This window comes from Hemicordylus capensis, chromosome 5 (genome assembly GCF_027244095.1).
Source record: "Hemicordylus capensis ecotype Gifberg chromosome 5, rHemCap1.1.pri, whole genome shotgun sequence".
NCBI lineage: Eukaryota > Metazoa > Chordata > Lepidosauria > Squamata > Cordylidae > Hemicordylus > Hemicordylus capensis.
The window spans coordinates 86,245,584-86,266,454 of NC_069661.1; the positions used below are offsets into that span (position 1 = coordinate 86,245,584).

Genomic DNA, 20,871 nt, shown 5'->3' on the forward strand with positions numbered 1-20,871 from the left:
TTATACACATGTACACACACATACACACGCACATGCACACATTTATAAACACGCACATGCACGCACACACAGGCATGCATGAACACTTTGATGCACATGCACATGCATACGCACATGCACATGCACACATTTCAATGCACACGCAACAAACAGGAACACATTTATACACACACACATGCACACAAGCACACATTTATACACACACTCACGCGCATGTGCACGCACGCACGTAATGATACACATGCACATGCACACATTAATACACGTGCACATGCGCACTCACACATTTATACTCACAGACATGCACACGCATGCATTTATAAACACGTTCACGGGTTATGCACGAACACTTGTACACACATGCACACATGTACATGCATGCACATGTGTACGCGCATGCACATGCACACATTTATACATACACATGCAGGTGCACGCGCCCATTTATACACATGCACATGCACAGAAGCACACATTTATATACACACACGTACGTGCACGAACATGCACACATTTATACACGCAGGCAATGCACACGCACATTTATACACACGCACACATGCACACACAAGTGCACATTTATACACACGCACATGCGCATGCATACATTTATGCAAATGCAAGTGCACACGCACGCACACATTTATACACACGCACTCGCACGCTCACACATTTATACACACGCACACTCACTCACGCACACGCACCTTTATACAAATGCACACGCACACATGCACGCACATGCACTCTCACGTGCATGCACACACATGCATTTATACACACGGGCACACATGCACACATTTATGCACAAATATTTATACACACATGCATGGGTGCACGCACATGGACACATTTATAGACACATGCACTCATTGTGCATGTGCATGTTTTAAATGTGTGCATGCACTTGTGCTTACGTGTGTGTGTATAAATGTGTGCGTCGGTGTGCGTGTGTGTGTGTGCGTGAGTATAAATGTGTGCATATGCATGTTTGTGTGTGAATAAAAGTCTGCGTGCATTTGTGCATGTGTATAAATGTGTGCATGTACATGTGCGTCTGTATGAATGTGTGAATGCGCATGCGTTTGTGCGTGTATATAAATGTGTGCGTGCGCTTGTCCATGTTTATAAATGTGTGCATGTGCGTGTGCATGTGTATAAATGTGTGTGCTTGTGTGTGTGTGTGTGTATAAATGTGTGCATGAGCTTGTCCGTGTGCATGTGTTTAAATGAGTGCTTGTGTGTGTGTATAATGTGTGCATTGGGGTGTGTGTATAAATGTATGTGTGCATGTGCATGTGTGAGTGTGTGTATGAATGTGTGTATGTGCCTGCACATGCAGGTGTGCGCATGAGTGTGTGTATAGGTGTGTACCTGTGTGTGGGCTTGTTTATAAATTTGTGCATGTGTGTGTGTGTGCATGTGAATAAATGTGCTTGTGTGTGTATGTATAAATGTATGCGTGCATGTGTATAAATGTGTCCATGCACATGCGCTTGTGCATGTGCGTTTGTGTATAAGTGTGTGTCCAAATGTGTGCTTGTGCATGTGTATAAATATGTGCTTGCATGTGTGTGTGTATAAATGTATGCGTGTGCGTGTGTATAAACTTTTACGTGCATGTGTGTGTTTGTATAAATGTGTGCTTTGGTGTCCATGTGCATGTGTATAATTGTGCACATGCGCATGTGCTTGTGTATAATTGTGTGCATGCACGTCCGTGTGTGCTTGTGAATAAATGTGTGCATGCACATTCATGTGTATAAATGTGTGCCTGCGCAAAAATGTATGCACACATGCGCACACACTTGTTTATGTATAAATGTGTGTGTGTGCATGCGTCCATGCATGTGTTTGTGTATGTGTGTGTGTATAAGTGTTTTTTTTGTGTGTGTATAAATGTGTGCATGTGCGTGTGAGTGTGTGTCCAAATATGTGTGTGCGCATGTGTATAAATGCGTGCTAACCCGAACCCCCAAACTCGCAAACCCCCAAACTGAACCCCTGAACCAGCTGGCACATCCCTACTCATTTGTGTCAATAGTTCTTATTTTAACAAAGCAAGGACTGGGTCTTCCTAAGGGTTCTTGCTGCTGCAGGTAGAATCATCAACCTCACTTGTTTAAAACAGCTTTAAAGTTCAAATAGGCCCCCGCAAAAGAAAAGAAAAAAACACAGATTTTTACAGTTCAACTTTTATTGTAAATATTGCTTCCCCATTTCTAACCATACATCCCATTTTGAGAATGAACCAGTGCTGTCATTCATTAATCTGATCATTAATCAGAATAAGCCTCCAACACTGTTCAGGATTTCTGTTATACTTAGCAGGGCTGCCAACCAGTGTGTGTGTGGGGGGGGGGTAGAGGAGTGGAGTGTGGGGTGGGGGTGGGATACAGTATCAATAGAGCCAGAAACCAGAGTTACTTATGCTCATGTTGGCAATTTTGGTCACTTGGCTAGCGTTTTTGAGTAAAAGTTAGCTTACCACATTTTTATGTTAGTGTGCATGCTTTTGTGTGTGTGCTGAGTCCTTAGCAGAGCATTTTGTCTTTGGTTGCATATAAGACTGTTGGATACATGTGTGTGGTTCTTCCATAGTGACCACACTTCACAAGCACCATTGGGCCAAGGGAAGATGGGTAGCAGAAGGCCAGAAGAGAAAAGAGAGAGCACCTGAGCAATGCAGTGACAGCTGTGGGGATTGTTCACGTACCTGCTTCTCTGGGTGGCTTGTCCAACCTGAGCTAGAACCAAACACATGCTAATTCTATTGTACCTGTCAGGAGCAGTCATGGGGGTAAACAGAACGTTTTTGCTAGTACCCCATGACCCTCTGAAATCTACCAGACCCTGTCTCCTATCTGGCTCCAACCATGAATTTTAAAAGGGCCTATTTGGACCATCCATGAATTAAAAGTTGGCAACTCTGCTACTGAAAAGTAGGCCAAGCTTCTTGCCTTTATATAGCAAACAACCAAGCTGTTGGGTAGTTTTTAGTATATACAAATCTTGCCATGGTCACAGGGTTATTAAATCTTTCACAGTTTGTCTGCTGCTACAAGTATCATTTAGATACTGCTACAAGTATCACTTAGTCCAGCTATAACCACACCCCCATCCCTAGTATGCATCCATTTGCAGTCTATACAGATTAGACTGTTAAAAGTACAAATACTTGACTGTTTAAATCATAATATGAATAAAAACAAAGACCCAAACAATACTGATCACATATAATTAAACTTCTGTACTCCAAAGCTGGTCAGCCTCAAGGACAGCTACTTCTCTGTTTTCCTGATATGAGTGCCTGATTATTGGGGGGGGGGGGGATTAATGAGGTATTGTGCTGTATATAATTTACACAAAGCCCCCCATTAAACTGGATGCATCTTGAAAACTGCCCCACAATAACTGCACAAGAGGCTAAGCATCATTCAATAAAGGCACTTATTTTCCATATACATACAAGGATGGTTCAGTTAAAGATACTTTCACTGATGCAAACAGGGATTACTGAACAGCAGTAATGAATAGAGTTCTAGTCTAAATTTGCCCTTTAAAGGTGGCATATGCCTAAACTGCAATCCCATGCACATTTACTTGAGAGTAAGCCCCATTAAACTCAGTAGAGACTTGTTTCTGAGTGAACTCACATAGGATTGCACAGTAAATATCTTTAGAATCCAAGGTGATGCAAGATGGAGAGAAGGATACTGAAACGGCTTGCAATACCACGTATCGTACTATTTCCATATTCTGTTGGTTTTAGAATTGAGCCTTGAAATTCAGTAACATAATGATGGTTTTGAATGATGATTTTATTTTTCAGTGGCGGGGGGAGTGCTCCAAAGAATTCAAAAAGCCTGGTCTATTAATGAGCAGCACAGACCTCTAAACAATAGACGCCTGTTTCCCAGCTACTGCAAATGCTTAGAAAGAACTAAATTGCCTTTTATGCTCAATAGTCTAATAAAAGACGGTCTTTCTTCCCTCCCCCCCTGCCCCTTCCAATTGATTTGATGGTTCACTTGAGCTCTAAAAAAATTGCATAAATATTTACCAGTTATTACAGACTCTTCTGTCAGGTTTAATATCTGTATATGTGTGAGAGCCATGCAGATGCTCACGCATAGTACTTATCCATAAAACATCTTTTTATCAAATTAGCCAAGGGTGTGCTGTATTTGAGGTCTTAGAGCTTATTAATCTTTAGAAGTTTACTTTTCATATGATTTTTCAAAAAGCTGTTTTTAAAATCCACACCACGAATGTTTGCAAAGTGGGGATTTCAGGCTCTTGGAGTTAAATATTGCTCTAGCAGTTATGCTGAGCATAAACACTCTTGCCTCCTTTTAAAAGAGTGAAAGAGCTTAATATCGGCCCCTTTTCTACATATAATATAACTGTATTTATCTGAACGGTCTGTATATAGGAGAGTGCTTATTACATGGCATTACCTGGCATCGGGCAAAATTGGGAACACATTTTAAATTGGGTTAAATGAGACCCCAAAGTAGAGATTCTCTTTTATTCCAAACTGAACATATGTTTTAAATCTAAATAAACCATACAAGTCTACAGTATTAACATAATAGAATAGGAATGAAGCGGGGCAAGTTGTCAGTGAAACGGAGCAGCTTTTCTGCTTGTTTCCATGGGGCAGGAGCCTGGAAATGTCGTGAAAACTGACACCTGGAGGTTTTTCACACATGGCTTTATGCCTTGGGGTATCTGAAGAGTGAATCTGCTTCACAAGATGTTTACTTTGGGGGATTAGTTTGACAGTTCACATAGCTATTGACCCCTCCACACAATCCCTGGCAGATCTTTTTCCTGTGCGTTCGCATCTACCTAGTCCGGGTTTTCCCTCCAACACAGAAGAAGAGGTGAGAGAGCTTCTTTTTTAAATAGTTAAGAGCAAGACTGTTTGTCAAACATCTGGATCAAACTAACAACAGGACGCTTAACCCCTGCCTTTGTGAGTGACTGCCTTCATCACATAATGTTTACTCCTCACACACACCTAATTGAATCAGCCTAGACAACAAATGGCTCAGTCAGGTTCCATCCATACTGCATATCTCAAGCCTATGTAAAACATAGCAAGACACACATTTGGCAGTCTGTGCTTGTGTTTAACTCAGGAATTTCTCCCTTCCCCTCCCTCAACAGAGTATCACCAATCTAAAACAACACATCCCTCACCCGCCCTAGCAATTGCAAATCACTTAGAGCAGACCATACCCCAAACAACTGTCAAACTCCCCTTCACTGAGTTTTGTAAAAAAACAACCCAATTTACTAGCATGACTACTCCAAACAAAACAAAGAAATATTTGGGGCATAACACAAGCCCTGGGTTGTTTTTCAAAAGCCTCTGAAACAAGGATTTCTTTTAACCAGGCGTACTTTGGGCTAAGCCAGAATTCGCAGCCTCCATTTGGGGAAAATCAAAGTCCTGTCTGGTCCCTGATAGCCCGCAGGGAGGTTGGGCTAAATCCAGAGAATACGTGGACTGTCACACTCTAACCAGGAGTGGATTCGCAATAAAAGCCCTGTGTGAAAAGCCTCCTGAATCCCAACACATATTTCTCTGAAACTCATTCCCATTGTAGTTTAGTTTGTTTAGATCAATGAGACATTTCCCCTAGGTAAATTTACCAACTGAAGTGTCAGACATCAATGCCTTCAGCTTAAAGCAGAAATGCCAGAGAATACAATAGACAAACAAAGCATTAATAATTTCAAAAAATGGTCGGTGTATGTAGAGAGAGGTAACTGGAGAATAGCCTTAGTCAGTGATGATGGTTATCCTAGTCACCACATAGAGTTTTTTCCTGGATCATCTCAGAATGCAAGACCAGAAAGGCTGTTAAAAAGAAGAGGAAATAGAATCACTAAGTCCTAATGTAGACCTTGTTACTTGGTCTATTTGGACCACTAGTCCTAATGTAGACCTTGTTACATGGTGGGCCTTGAGTATTTGCTTATATCACCTGATGATTGATGGTGCATCTGAAGACAAATACATTAAAAACGTTTCCTCCTGCTGTCTTTGGTAATACCTAAGCTGCACCCCAAATGGAGGAGCCCGCTTAAGTTTTGATTCAGAGGGCCCAGAAAAATCTGGAATCAGACAATGTTTTCAAGATGAATTGGTGTAGTTTTCCTCACACAGCATTCAGTTAACACTGCAATTCAAATGATAAACGAAAAAAACACCAGACACACTGACTGACATTGTGTTAAGACCAGAGTAACAAATCTGTTGTACCAAACAATGAAGACAGAATGAGTGCCAGCACAGAGCTGCTCCACTGGAATGACTGTGCCAAATTGGCATTATTTTTTAAGATACACTCCACCCTGGACCAGGATCCATTGTTTGGCAGTGGTTGTATTCCTGCCACTTTGCACATAACATTATAAACATCGACTGATCTGATTGGCGCTGCTCTGAAGTTAGACTTGAAATCTGAAACAAAGTGAGAATGAGACATTTTAGGTCAGAAGTATTCATAACGATGCTCCAGGCTAAATGAATTATACTTCCTAGGGTTTAATCTTTGCCCTGCCTTTACTTGAGGTCACGTATCTAATAGATAGCAAGCATAGCCCCTTTTAAATGTTTGCCTTTTTGCATAGTGCTTACATGGACACTTTCCACGCCTTCTGGTGACCTGTGTGTGAAACTGATTCAAACATTGTGGAGCTCTGACCATATGGAAGAGATTATGTTGCAAGCGCACAACTGAGTCTACCCTCTGTCCTAGCATCAGCAATTCTAGATGAACAAGGTACATCCTTCTACTCCCAGAAGCTGACTTGACCCTGTAGACCTTGAGCAGGAATAAACAGTCCCCAGAGCTATTAACTCTGGGAGCAACTATTTATTGCTGGATTGTGCTTGCATTTTTGGTGATGTTTGCTATCCTTTATCCCTGATCTCTTTAATCAAATCTCTGGCTCTAGACCCCAGTTTGTGCCTTGATGCTGCTCCTATTTTTCTTATTAGCATCTTAATCCAGTTGGATGGATTTAACGATAATGATTCTGCTTGCTCAACTATGCTTTATTCCTTAACCTACTGGGTCAACCTTGGATCAGATCTAGCGAATGTGAACATTGGCTGTATGTCTCACATCTCAATATTTGGCAATTGTGCCACATAGAAATAGGACTCAGTTTGTATCCTTGATAACTGTCTGGCTATGGGTAAGGGTCTCTGCTTCCTTGCCCAAGGAGGACACCTCAGCATGGAGGGGAGGGTATTGACTCTAGGGAAGTACAAGCTGGGCCAGTCTGATTTCAAACCGGACCAACCCCGGACTAATGTTGTGAGCCGCCCCAAGCAGTAATGTACCGGAGGGGTGGGGTATAAATATTTTAAATCAAATAAAGCAATAAATAAATAAAGCCCCCCAAAGAGGGGTGCAGATCCAAGTTTGAACAGGACCAGCCCCTGGTTCAAAGAACCGACTTGCGGACTGGTTCAGGTCAGGGCCGGATTAACATAGTAGCAAATGTAGCATTTGCTACGGGCCCTGCGTTTTCTTGGGCCCCGCACGCCTGGCTTGAACATCTGCCCCTTCTTTTGATCTCTAATTGGTGCTCTCTGCTAACTCTCATTGCCTGCTGCTGCCCATTCTTTCGCCTCTCTTGAGGGCATTTAAGCAAGGTCTTCCTAGCACTAGTTGAATGTTGCCAGCGTTTTCCGACTGACTGGGAGAGGGTAAAGATAAACAATGAGAATGTGTACCTTTAAGAGGAAAAAGAAAGCCGGAAGTAACTCAGATGCACGGCAAGAGGGGTCTCAAAGTTTAGTGGATCAATTGAGGGGAGCTTATATCACGGTCTTGTTGGGTAAGGTCACTTATATCCTCCTTTAGTATCTAGCGCTGTTGGGAGGGAATTTGTGATCATTGCTTTTCAAGGAACTGCCAAACTTAAGGTGAGCTCCTTTCGTCCCCTCTAGAACTGAAATAACTACTGCTGCCAACTTCATTAGCTTTACATTGGGAAGCCTGTTGAAATTGTCCAAAGATAAACAGAGGCTGCAAACCTCATGTTGGGGGCAAACCTAAACACACTTACTAGAGAGTAAGGCTCATTGAGTTCAGTGGGACTTGGTTCGCAGAGGCCCGAACCAAGCCGCAGCTGGCCTGGGCTGTAATTTGGGATGCCGGCGGGGGGCTTCTCTGCCATCATCTCGCTGCCTATCGGACTCTGCTAAAGTATGGGGGCTGCTTTCTCTCATTACACCCCCCTGGCACCTTAAGGGAGGTTTAGGGATGCCCACTTTACTTGTAAAGGGGAATCTTCAAGGCTTCCCTCTCTACAAGTATACCCGAGCTGGTCTATGAGCCAGTTTGGCCCAACTCAAGGGCTGAACCAAGCCAGACCCGGCAACTGAACCTGGAACCAGATTGGGCTGGGTCAGTTCGAATCCAATCCGGATTTGAACCGAACCAGCCAAACCAGTTCCGTGCACATCCCTAATTCACTCACACCCTCAACCTCCTGTGGCTGATCCAGCAGGATAAGGACTGTTGGGAACAAGCAGAGTCATCCTTATGCTTGCTCTCCTCATAGAACCTCATAGAACCTAAGCAGTCACACAGAGGACCTCTGGCTTCCCCTGTGACTGCACATTGCTCCGGACAGAGGTTGCGCTGCTAGGTTCTACCCCTTCTCTTTCCTGCCTCCTTCCTCTCCTAAACAAGTCCAACCCTTTGCCTCTCTTTGATATGACACTGCACACCTACACCTAGGCTATCTTTGGGTGTGCCCCACCCTCTGCAGTCAGGCATTAATCTTCCAGCTGAGGTTTGTTTTTGTTTTTAACTGCAGTAATATTTCACTTCCTTTCTTTCTGTTACCTTACCTCAAAGTGTGCCAAGCCCAGCATCAATGCGTTTAGAACATTCTACTGCTTTTTACATTATTTTTAAAAACGATATTTAGTTTGGACATAAAACTCTGCATATATTGATGTAGTGGTGGTGATAGATTTAGGATTTAAATGTAAGATCCCAAATTATGCAGATTTACACATTCTCATTCTGTGCTTACCAAAAAGTCAGGAGGGTGCTTTATTAGTTATGCAGCCTTAAGTGGTGCAGTGGAGAAATGCTTGAATAACAAGCAGAAGGTTGCTGGTTTGAATCCCTGCTGGTACTATATCAGGCAGCAGCGATCTAGGAAGATGCTGAAAGGCATTATCTCATGCTGCTCAGGAGGAGGCAATGGTAAACCCTTCCTGTATTCTAAGGGTTTAGAAGAAAACCACAGGCCTTTGTGAGCGCCAGGAGTCAAAATTGACTCAACGGCACACTTTACCTTTACTCAGTTAAGTGGATCATAATGGCAACTATCTAGATTTTTTTTTAAAGTATCTGGCTATTGAGCTGGTAAAACAATTTTTTTAAAGTTATTTTACCAAGCAGTTTGAAAGAAGGCACAGAAGCTAAAAGTGAAGTTACCCTAGGTTCTTCGTCCATTTGGATTTATATAGCACTGAAATTGTGCAGCTATTATAGGAGAGACAGAGGCAAAGAGTACTTAAGGGTTGTGATTCTCTACTGCTCCAGCAGTTGTCCTACCTGGCCCATATGCAAGGAAGACCCCTCTCATATCCATGAGTTCATTATCATAGCCATGCCATCCATTCTGCCAGGCATCTCTTTTTCCAGTGCCGTTCTCCCAAAATGGAAGGGTTTGTCTGCTCTGTAGGAGAAAGAAAATGGTTCAGCATGAATGTGTTATACACTTCGGGGCCTTTCTCATGATCAAGCGTGAGGGCAGGTGAGTGAGTATTATTATTATTATTATTATTAGTAGTAGTAGTAAATTAATTATAATAACAAAGTTTGTTAGCAAATTGTTCTCTGGGCAGCTCACAATGGAGGATTAAAACAGTTAGGGATGTGCATAAATCTGTTTGGAGGCCCTTTTACGGGCCTCTGAACCGGTTCAAACACCAAGGAGGGGGGCTCGAAGTTCAAAGCCGGGGAGGGTATCACAGTGGTACTTCCGGCCAAAGACGGAGAAGAGGCGGCAGGAGGGAAAACTTCCACCCCGAAGGCTTTTACGGAAACTGAGAACAGGCAGGGGGAAAGCAGGGGGTAATCATAATGGACCAAAAAAAAAAGGTGAATATACAAAATACAATATAAAACAGCTTAAAAACTCATTTTAAAATGAGTTAAAAATCAGATCAAATCTGAAAATCAGAATTTAAAAAGCTTGGGTGAACAAGGAGATCTTTACCTTACCAGGGATCTGTCATCCCGGCTCCCAGAAATCCCACAGTTCACTGATAGCAGGTGCCCATCAGTGTTTCAGCAGACTGAAAGCAGCTGCCGTTGACACACAGTCAGGTAAACGGGATCAAAGGAGCAGCAGTTCCCAAAGGCAGTCAAGCCCAGGCTTAGCTCCCCTAGCCTGGTCTTGGCTGCTCATGAGAACAAACTCCTTTGGTTACAATCCAAAACACAAGACCAGTTCAAATGAATGGTGCCCAACACACATGATAAGGTTGGGGCACACACGATAATGGTGCCTTGAGAATGCACTCTCTCTGACATCGCTGCAGGCCATCATGACACACTATCAGGACATCCCTTAATTCAGTTATTCTGAAGTGTCCCTCTACACATGCTCCAAACCCCTGTTCAAACCTGGTTTTAAAACATGTGTAGAGAGTCGATTCAGATGAACACCCCCCTCATGTGATTAAGGGGTGCCCCGACAGCATGTCAGAACATCAGGGAGAGTGCAGTCTCAGCGCAGCCCTCTCCCAATCATGTATGGTGGCCAGCATTCGTCTGAATCAGCCCATTTTACTTGGGGAAAGGTTTCATTGTTTAAAAAATAAATAAATAAGGCAGTAGATAGTGTTCTGCTCTTTCATTGAGTTTCCCGGTCTGGAAAACTCTCATATGTGAACTAGTCTAGTTGAATGAAGTTATGTATAAGACCACACAATGTGACTTAGTTACCACTTAGCATTATTTTTATTAGGAAAATACTGTCCTGCATGGTGTTTGCCCCATCTTTGCAAAGAACATTTTTTAAAAGCAGTCATTTTCCAAACCTGCACCAGTGATAACAAGAACAATATAGGAAAACTTGTCTGCCAAAGAGATGTTTGTGAGCAAACATTTTCATGGATGAAGTCTGAGAGGAGGCTGTGGCTCTCTGCTGGTTCCCCTTTAAACCCCTTATATGTGGGTTCTGCTCCATCTTGTGTCATATAATCCTTATTCCTGCAAGAAAGGCCATTGACCAGTGCTCTGTGGTGTTGCATCCTATACATCAATCCCTCAGTACAACAACAGTTTCTGTGACTCTCCTGCACCACATGCTCTCCTTCAGCCACATAAATGGCATATCTTCCCTAAATGCTTGCCTGGAGGCAGTAATGGTCTGGATGAGGGATAACAAATTGAAGTTGAATCCAAATAAGATGGAGGTACTGACTGGTGGGGGAGGGCAGAACCCAAGAGATGGTTTAGATCTGCCTGTTGTGGATGGGGTTACACCCCCCTTGAAAGATCAGGTATGTAGCTTGGGAGTGCTCCTGGACCCAAAGCTCTCCCTGGTTTCTCAGGTGAAGGCAGTAGCCAGGAGCGCTTCTTATTAGCTTTGGTTTATACGTCAGCTACGTCCATTTCTAGAGGTGAATGAGCTTAAAACAGTGGTACATATGCTGGTAACCTCCAGGCTTGACTAGCGCTCTATGTGGGGCTGCCTTTGTACATAGTCTGGAAACTACAATTGGTACGGAATGTGGCAGTCAGATTGGTCTCTGGGACAACACAAAGGGAGTACGTAACACTGGTTCTAAAAGAACTGCACTGGCTGCCAATATGTTTCTGGGTAAAATACAAAGTGCTGGTTATTACCTATAAAGTCCTTAATGGCTTGGGTCCAGGCAATTTGAGAGAGCGCCTCTTTTGTCATAATCCCTGCCGCCTGTTACAATCTTCTGGAGAGGTCCGGTTATGGTTGCCACTGGCTCATTTGGTGGCGACCCAGGACCAGGCTTTTTCTGTGGCTGCCCCAGGGCTTTGGAATAAGCTTCCTGCTGAAATAAGAGCATCTCCTTCTCTGTTTGTTTTCAGGAAGAACCTCAAGACCCCACTGTTCTCTCATGCTTCTAATTAGAATTAATTTTAATAATTTTTAAAAAACTTGTATTAATAATTGTATTCTATTGTTTTTATTGTCATGTATTTTAATTTGTGACCTTTTAAATATTTTAAATTTTGTACACCGCCTAGAGATATACATATCAGACAGTATCAAAATATGACAAATAAATAAACAAACAAACACACACACACACAGAGAGAGTTTATTTCAGTGACTAATCACATAAGCAACAACAGCTGCAGCATGCAATGGGAGCTGGGGGAGCCTATTTGAAGTTTGCTTTGTATGACGGTATGCTTCCTAACAACCCAGTTCCCACTAAAGTAAAGTAGTTTGAGATCACAACTTACAAATTAATAAATAAATAAATCTGTAATGCATTTAAATATATGCTCATGTTGTGAAAGTTGCCATGTTTTTTGAACCGCCTTCTCAAAATACGCAGACATGCTCATTCTCTTTGTAGGTAGGGCTGAGCAGAGAGCATTCCATTTCTTCTTCTGACACATGACTAGAGGAGCCAACAGCAACACCTAGCACTGGTGAAAGGTTTAACTTGGGTTATTATGCCACGCTGGCTCTAGAGAGAGCTTGCATATTGGGTAAGATTTGGCGGGCCGTGTGTTAATGCTAGCAAGCATGGGAGAGGCTGCTTGACTGTGTGCAGGTGGTGGTTCACCTCCTGGAATAGAATTAAACAAGGCAGCAGTGCATGGAGGCCCTGCAGTAGGAAGAGCATGTCCATTTTCTCCTCTGCTTACTTTGAGTGCTGTTAGTGAAAATAGATGGAGACAAGGCAACAGATTTAATTTGTCAGCTAGAACTGTTCAATTATCTAGTACATCTGCTGACTATTAGATACAAAGAAACATATGGATACTCCAGGGGTCCCTAAATTTTAAAGGGTTTTTTAAAAAAAAGACTACAGTGCTGACATTTTCTAGGCATGGTTTCTCATCATACAGAGAAGCAGAAAAATGTGAAAGGGAGTCCAGAATCAATTTGTTGCGTTACTAGCTCAAACTCACTGAAGCTATAAATGGGAAAGGCATCATTCCTGGGCTCAGCCAATAGTCACTTGTGAACAGGGCTGGATTAAGCTAGTGTGGGGCCTGTAGCATATGTTATGAAGGGGCCCCAAATTTTAAAAAATGCACATAAACACACCAGGAGCCCCTGGTGGCGCAGTGGTAAAACTGCCGCCCTGTAACCAGAAGGTTACAAGTTCGATCCTGACCAGGGGCTCAAGGTTGACACAGCCTTCCATCCTTCCGAGGTCGGTAAAATGAGTACCCAGAATGTTGGGGGGCAATATGCTAAATCATTGTAAACCGCTTAGAGAGCTTCCAGCTATAGAGAGGTAAATTATTTACTTGCATAGTAAAGTAATTCAATTTTTTCATTTGCCTAGTGCCCCCCCCCACCAACCACCCCATGCCTCCACTCAGCTGAGCCAGCCAGTCAACAAAATTTGCAAAACACACACACACACCGCCCACACACACACTTTTGTGACTCCTGACCATGGGTTCTCCTTTGGAGTTATTTTCACAAAGAGAAAGGGGTGGGGAACAAAACTCTGAATGTTTAAATTAAAACATTAGGAATTTTTAGGAATTCTGTACTTTGAGAAATCTGAACCTATTAGCAATTTTGGCACACAACAGTGGATGTTTGATTCCAATGTGTGCAGAACATATTGGATCCCAGCAGCCTTCACATTAAAAGGGCCATTTGACAATATTAAGAATATATGTTTAACCTCTTGTGCAAGCCTGACAGGAAAGCAGATGTATATTTAAAATAGTTGATGCATTGCAAATGAATGTGATAATGATGAGGTGCATTAGCAACTTCGATGAAAACAGAAGTATCCAAAAGACAATCTTTTGGCAGGAGGCACAGCCTCTTTCAGTCTAAATTACACTAACATGCTTAATATTAAAAGGAGGAAATGCACAAATCATTCAGTGCAACCCTAAGCATGTTTACTCAGAAGTAAGTCCCACTGAACTCAATGAGCCTTACTCTCTAGTAAGTGTGTTTAGGTTTGCCCCCAACATGAGGTTTGCAGCCTCTGTTTATCTTTGGACAATTTCAACAGGCATCCCAATGTAAAGCTAATGAAGTTGGCAGCAGTAGTTGTTTCAGTTCTAGAGGGGAGGAAAGGAGCTCACCTTAAGTTTGGCAGTTCCTTGAAAAGCAATGATCACAAATTCCCTCCCAACAGCGCTAGATACTAAAGGAGGATATAAGTGACCTTACCCAACAAGACTGTGATATAAGCTCCCCTCAATTGATCCACTAAACTTTGAGACCCCTCTTGCCGTGCATCTGAGTTACTTCCGGCTTTCTTTTTCCTCTTAAAGGTACACATTCTCATTGTTTATCTTTACCCTCTCCCAGTCAGTCGGAAAACGCTGGCAACATTCAACTAGTGCTAGGAAGACCTTGCTTAAATGCCCTCAAGAGAGGCGAAAGAATGGGCAGCAGCAGGCAATGAGAGTTAGCAGAGAGCACCAATTAGAGATCAAAAGAAGGGGCAGATGTTCAAGCCAGGCATGCGGGGCCCAAGAAAACGCAGGGCCCGTAGCAAATGCTACATTTGCTACTATGTTAATCCGGCCCTGCTTGTGAAGTTGTCAGCATAACTCATAAATGATACTGATTGATTGATTGATTGATTGATTGATTGATTTGATTTGTATACCGCCCCTCCAAAATGGCTCAGGGTGGTTTAAAATTAAAACACACCACTAAAACAGTAAACAGCTAAAACACATTAAAAAACAACATAACAATTAACAATTTAAAATCATTTTAAAACAACAATTAAACAATTACAATGATTAAAAAAACCCAAATTGGGTTTTGAATTTTAAAATAAACCAGAAATTAAACCCCCCACAATTTAGGAAGCTGAGAAAGCTTGCGTGAAAAGAAGGGTTTTCAGGTGTTTTTTGAAAATTGCTAGAGATGCACAGAGTGCATTCCACAATCTTGGGGCAGCAGCTGAGAAGGCCTGTCTCTGTGTAGCCACCAAACAAATTGGCGGTAACTGGAGATGGACCTCCTCAGATGACCTCAATGGGCGGTGGGGCTCATAACGAAGAAGACGCTCTCTTAAGTACCCAGGGCCTAAGCCGTTTAGGGCTTTGTAAGTTATAACTAGCACTTTGTATTTTGTCCGGAAACCTATTGGCAGCCAGTGTAAATCCATCAGAAAAGGAGTAACATGGTCTCTCTGAGATGACCCAGAGACCAACCTGGCTGCCGTGTTCTGAACCAACTGGAGTTTCCAGACTACGTACAAAGGCAGCCCCACGTAGAGCACATTACAAAAGTCAAGTCTGGAGGTTACCAGCAGATGTACCACAGTTTTGAGATCATTGATCTCGAGAAACGGGAGCAGCTGGAGTATCAGCCGGAGCTGATAGAAAGCACCCCTGGCCACCACCTCAACCTGAGAAACCAGGGAGAGGTGTGAATCCAGAAGTACTCCCAGACTGTGAATCTGTTCCTTTTGGGGAAGTGTGACCCCATCTAGAACGGGCAGATCAAAATCATCTCTAGAGTTCTGAATAAGTACCTCTGTCTTATCTGGATTCAGATTCAGTTTATTCTCCCTCATCCGGCCCATTACTGCTTCCAGGCAAGCATTTAGGGAGGATATGCCAACTCCTGAAGAAGTTGACATGGAGAAGTAGATCTGGGTGTCATCAGCATACTGGTAACACCCAGGTCCAAATCCCCTGATGATCTCTCACAGCGGTTTCATGTAGATGTTAAAAAGCATTGGAGAAAGTACGGAGCCTTGTGGGACACCATACTTAAGCTCAGATTTTGAAGAGCAACAGTTTCCAATCGACACCATCTGGAATCTGTCCGAGAGGTAGGAGCGGAACCACTGTAAAACAGTGCCTCCCACCCACAACCCCCTCAGATGTTCCAGAAGAATACTATGGTCGATAGTATCGAAAGCCGCTGAGAGGTCCAAAAGGACCAAAAGAGTCACACTTCCTCTGTCAATTGCCAGTTGGAGATCATCCATCAAGCTGACCAAGGCAGTCTCCACCCTATAGCCTGCCTGAAAACCAGTTTGAAATGGGTCTAGATAATCAGTTTCCTCCAAGACCGCCTGGAGCTGAGAGGCCACCACCCTCTCAGTTACATTGCCCAGCCATGGAAGGTTGGAAACAGGCCTATAATTGCTCAACTCCAAGGGATCTAATGCAGGCTTCTTTAGAAGAAGTCTAATGATTGCCTACTTAAGACAAGGAGGCATCCTGCCCTCCCTCAGAGAAGCATTTATGATTTCCACCAGGCTGTTTACAACAACCTCCCTGCTAGATCGAACAAGCCATGTTGGACAAGGGTTGAGAGAACAAGTGGCAGGCCTCACTGCTCCAAGCAGCTTGTCCACATCCTCAGGAGTCACAAACTGAAACCGATCCAGTCGAATCACATAAGAGGAGTTGTTGGGCACTTCCAGCTCAGACATCAAATTAATTGTGGAGTCTCCATCTAGGCTGGCCCAAATCCAAGATATTTTATCTGCGAGAAACTCTTTAAACACATCACAGAGGGTAACTGATGACTCCAAATTCTGGTTCAAGGGAGTGGGGGCAGAAACTAATCCCCTCACAACCCTGAACAACTCCTCCAGACATGAACTCACAGAGGCAATACGGGCAGAAAATAATCACCTCTTTGCCGCACGTATTGCCTGAGCATAGATCTTTAGGTGTGCTCTATGGAGCAATCTGTCAGATTCGAGTCGAGTCTTCCTGCACTCGCACTCCAGTTGCCTATCTTGCCGCTTCAGCCCCCGTAGATCTTCAGTGTACCAAGGGGCCAATTTTGAAGCAGGTCGGAGGGGACGCTTGGGAGCAATCGTGTCTACTGCCCTTGTGAGCAAGTTGTTCCAGTTCTCAACCAGGGCAGCAACAGGATCACCAGCAAAGCCAACATTAAATCCCTCCAAGGCTTCTTGGAATCTTAATGGATCCAATAACCTTTTCGGGCGGACCATTCTAATTGGCCCCCTCATCTCTGCGGAGGTGGGAAGTGGTTGTAAGTCCAACCTTAACCAGATGGTGGTCCATCCATGACAATGGGGAAATCACAGGAGTCCCCACCCATGGAACACCACCCAGATCAGAGTAAAATACCAAATCAAGCATGCGACCTGCAATATGCGTCGGTCCAGAGACCACTTGGGATAGGCCCATAGTTGTCATGGCTGCTATGAACTCACGAGCTACCCCAGACAAATTGGTCCCGAAATGAACATTGAAGTCCCCCAGCACCAAGAGTCTGAGAGACTCCAACACGAGTTCCGCGACCAAGTCTGTGAGCTCAGTAAGGGATTCCGCTAGGCAGCGGGGGCGATCGGTACACCAACAGAAGTCCCAATCTATCCCTAGTCCCCAAACTCAAGTACACACATTGAATATGGTCCGATACCCTGACAGGGACCCTGGTAAGGGAGATGTTATCCTTATAGACGACAGCCACCCCACCTCCCCGCCCATGTCCCCTCACCTGCTCCTCTACAGAATATCCTGGAGGGAGAAGCTGGGACCAAACTGGACTACTAGCCTCCCCCAACCAAGTCTCGGTAATACATACGAGGTCGGCCCCTTCATCCATGATCAAATCATGGATGAGTTCAGATTTATTTTGGACCGACCTGGCATTACAGAGGAGCAGGGAAAAGCTATGTGGGTTGTTGGCAGTGCTCCCCGAGGTCAAAGAGCTGGCAGGACAGGTGGAAGGGGAGACAGCTATTAAATTTCTGACTACCCTTCCCCTGGAACACCCCGCTGACCTGCCAACATTACTTCTTCTATTCCCCACCACCACTGGGATGGCTGCCCCATATTCAACAAAGGCACTCCCTGTCCCCCCATCTTCAGATGAACCCAAGCACATTACAGCAACTTCAACCCAAGTCTAAAACAGCTTAAAACTAATCAAACAGAAGCCCTCTAGCCCTCCCCCTCCCCAAAAGGGCGCCCCTTCGGTGGCAACCCCACTGGTGGCGGGCCTGCTGCCACAAGGAGCCTTCCTATAAAGCCCAAAACTGAGCAGGTGACCTGAGGAACAGCAGAGTCACTCAGGGGCTGGTCCCAGTCCTGCCCACATTTCCCACAGATGTTAACCTGAGGCTGCAGCCCCACAGGGGAAGCAAAAGCAGGCAGGCAACAGCAGAAGGAACCCCAGCACCCACCTGGTCTCTCACTCCAGGCAGAACTGGGTGGTAGATAGACAGACTCTCCCTTCCCTCTCTGCTGGGCTTCTATGAATATGCCATCAACAGAAGCAGAGGTGGCATACAGAATATATGCAACACCTGTATGTACCTGCAATCACGAATCTCTCCAACCAACATATACAGCTCAGAATAACACAAGAGATGATAAAGTATCCTGTAAGTTGCATTTCATATGCCATCTAATGGCTCAGCGGGGAAGTAACTTGCCTAGAGAGCAAGAGGTTACTGGTTCGAATTCCGGCTGGTATGTTTCCCAGACTAAGGGAAATGCCTATATCAGGCAGCAGCAATATAGGAAGTTGCTGAAAGGTATCATATTGCACAGGAGATAGTAATGGTAAACCCCTCCTTTATTCTACCAAAGAAAACCACATGGCTCTGTGGTTGCCAGGAGTCGACACAGACTCAACAGCACAACTTTACCTTTAAGTTGCATTCGAATTGTGCACATTTGCCACTAAAAGGATCCAAAGTGATGGGGCAGAGCCACCATTGGGCCAACAGGTACAAAGAACCCGGGCCGTACTCAATGAGGGGCTGCGTCTCGCGACCCTGACACGCCCCCTGCATCTGATGCAGGGGTGCTAGTTTAGCTCCCAAGCGGGGGCCACGCGGCCCCTTCAGGAGCTAAACTAAGGCTGGCACTGCATTTGCAGCCCCAGCCAGGAGCGGCTTTTCCCTGCTAAGGCAGAGAAGAGCCACTCCTGGCTGTGCTGCGAATGCAGCGCCAGCCTAAGTCGCTCCTGAAGGGGTCGTGTGGCCTCTTCTGGAGTTAAAAGGCTGGCGCTGCATTCGCAGTGCCAAACTTAGTTTAACTCCTGAAGGGCATTTAACTCCTGAAGAGCTAAACTTAGTTTAACTCCTGAAGAGCCTCAAGGCTCTGTTTGGGAGCCAGACCACGCCTCCCGCATCTGACATCAGATGTGGGGGCATGGCTAGCCCCACATCTGACATCAGGCACAGGGGGCGGGGTCAGTGCGGCAGCTGCCGCCGCCACACATGGGCTGCCAGCGGTCCCGCTAGGCTCCTGCAAAGTGAGACATTATAGCACCATAGTATTTAAGGTGAGCAGAAAATATTGGCTGGGACCATTCATTCAGTATGTTCTAATTGTCATTAGGTCTACATCTCTTATCCAATTTCTTTGACATTTCACATCCATCAGCTACAGGACATACTACATCCATCAACACACATCTGTCAACAACTACACTATACTATCTCCCAATTCGGTCAAAATTGATGAAAGAATGCCAGAGATAGCAATTTAAAATGTCCATATATAAGCAACTGAAAATTGCAGCAGTATTACATACCCTTCATTTTTTAGTCTTTATCTTTTTACTCTCAAATCCCACTGTCTCACAGAACACATGTTTGGTGTTTATAAAAGAGATAACTTACCTTGTTTTAAAATTATAAGGTTTTGAAGTCTCCATTATAATTCCCTATTTAATTACTGGCAAATATCACCACACAGAAGTAGTAATATAATTTGAGACTTGTCATGTGGCAATTATGCCGGCCGCAAACATGGTAGCTCCATCTGTCTGGACCTGATTGGTAGCCATACACACACACACTGGCAGCATTCTCCCACCACCTTTGCCAGTGTTTCACCCTCTGTCTGGACCTGAGTAGTTGTCCCACATATCCCAAATACAAAGTTTCTATACTCTCTTATATTATTCTCTGTTCTGAACTTACACTCCATGACCCATACTTCCCTTCCTATTACATTTTGACATTTACTTCAGCAGTTATATCTACATCAACAAATTTAGTGGGTATATCTTAAATAACCCCTATACAATAATGTCATGAATTTCTGATGTAGAATTTCCCTTTTAGACTACATTCCTTCAATTAATATTATTGAAGGGTAAATGAGGGCCTAATTAGACATGGGAATGATTTGAATGATCACCCACCAGTACATATGATCAGAGCGGAGATGTGTTGAGAGTGCACCTAGCTTGACATCCTGCAGGAAGTCCGGGCCTACTGCTGGGCATCCAGTAATGGGTGAGAGGAACTTTAATCTGAATCACCTTCTACACAGGTTTTTGGAGTACATTTAGACAGGCAGTTCAAATGAATACCTCTCTCGCATGATTGAAGAATGTCCCGGCAGCCTGCAGTGATGCCAGGGTAAATGGACTCTTAGCATATCCCTGCCCTGATTGCATGTGCCGGCTGACAAGTATCCACCTGGCCCACAGGAAATATATTTTTTAATTTATTATTTCTTGTTTACACAGTCAGACAGGTGTTATTGACTGGTTTGTTTTATCCAGACATCGAGTCCTTCCCAAGGACCTGGGATGGCTGAATTTTATTGTCAATTGTTATAGATATCGTCGCAGAATATAGGCTGTTCCCAGTAAAGCTGCTTTTTGTAATTGGCTGATGGTGATTTCTGTGGCCCCTATGGT

General features: G+C 44.0%; 1 protein-coding gene across 1 annotated transcript in view; it reads right to left on the reverse strand.

The window, feature by feature from the left end:
• Positions 1 to 2,191: 2,191 nt before the first annotated feature.
• The window catches only part of ENPP6 (ectonucleotide pyrophosphatase/phosphodiesterase 6), a 69,956-nt gene continuing 51,276 nt past the window's right edge, over positions 2,192 to 20,871 (reverse strand). The window contains exons 8-9 of the mRNA XM_053251636.1: positions 9,606 to 9,729; positions 2,192 to 6,478 (exon numbers count right to left, since the gene is read on the reverse strand). Of these exons, the coding sequence (XP_053107611.1) occupies positions 6,249 to 6,478; positions 9,606 to 9,729 (354 nt within the window). The 3' untranslated portion in view covers positions 2,192 to 6,248. The remainder of the gene's footprint in view (positions 6,479 to 9,605; positions 9,730 to 20,871) is intronic.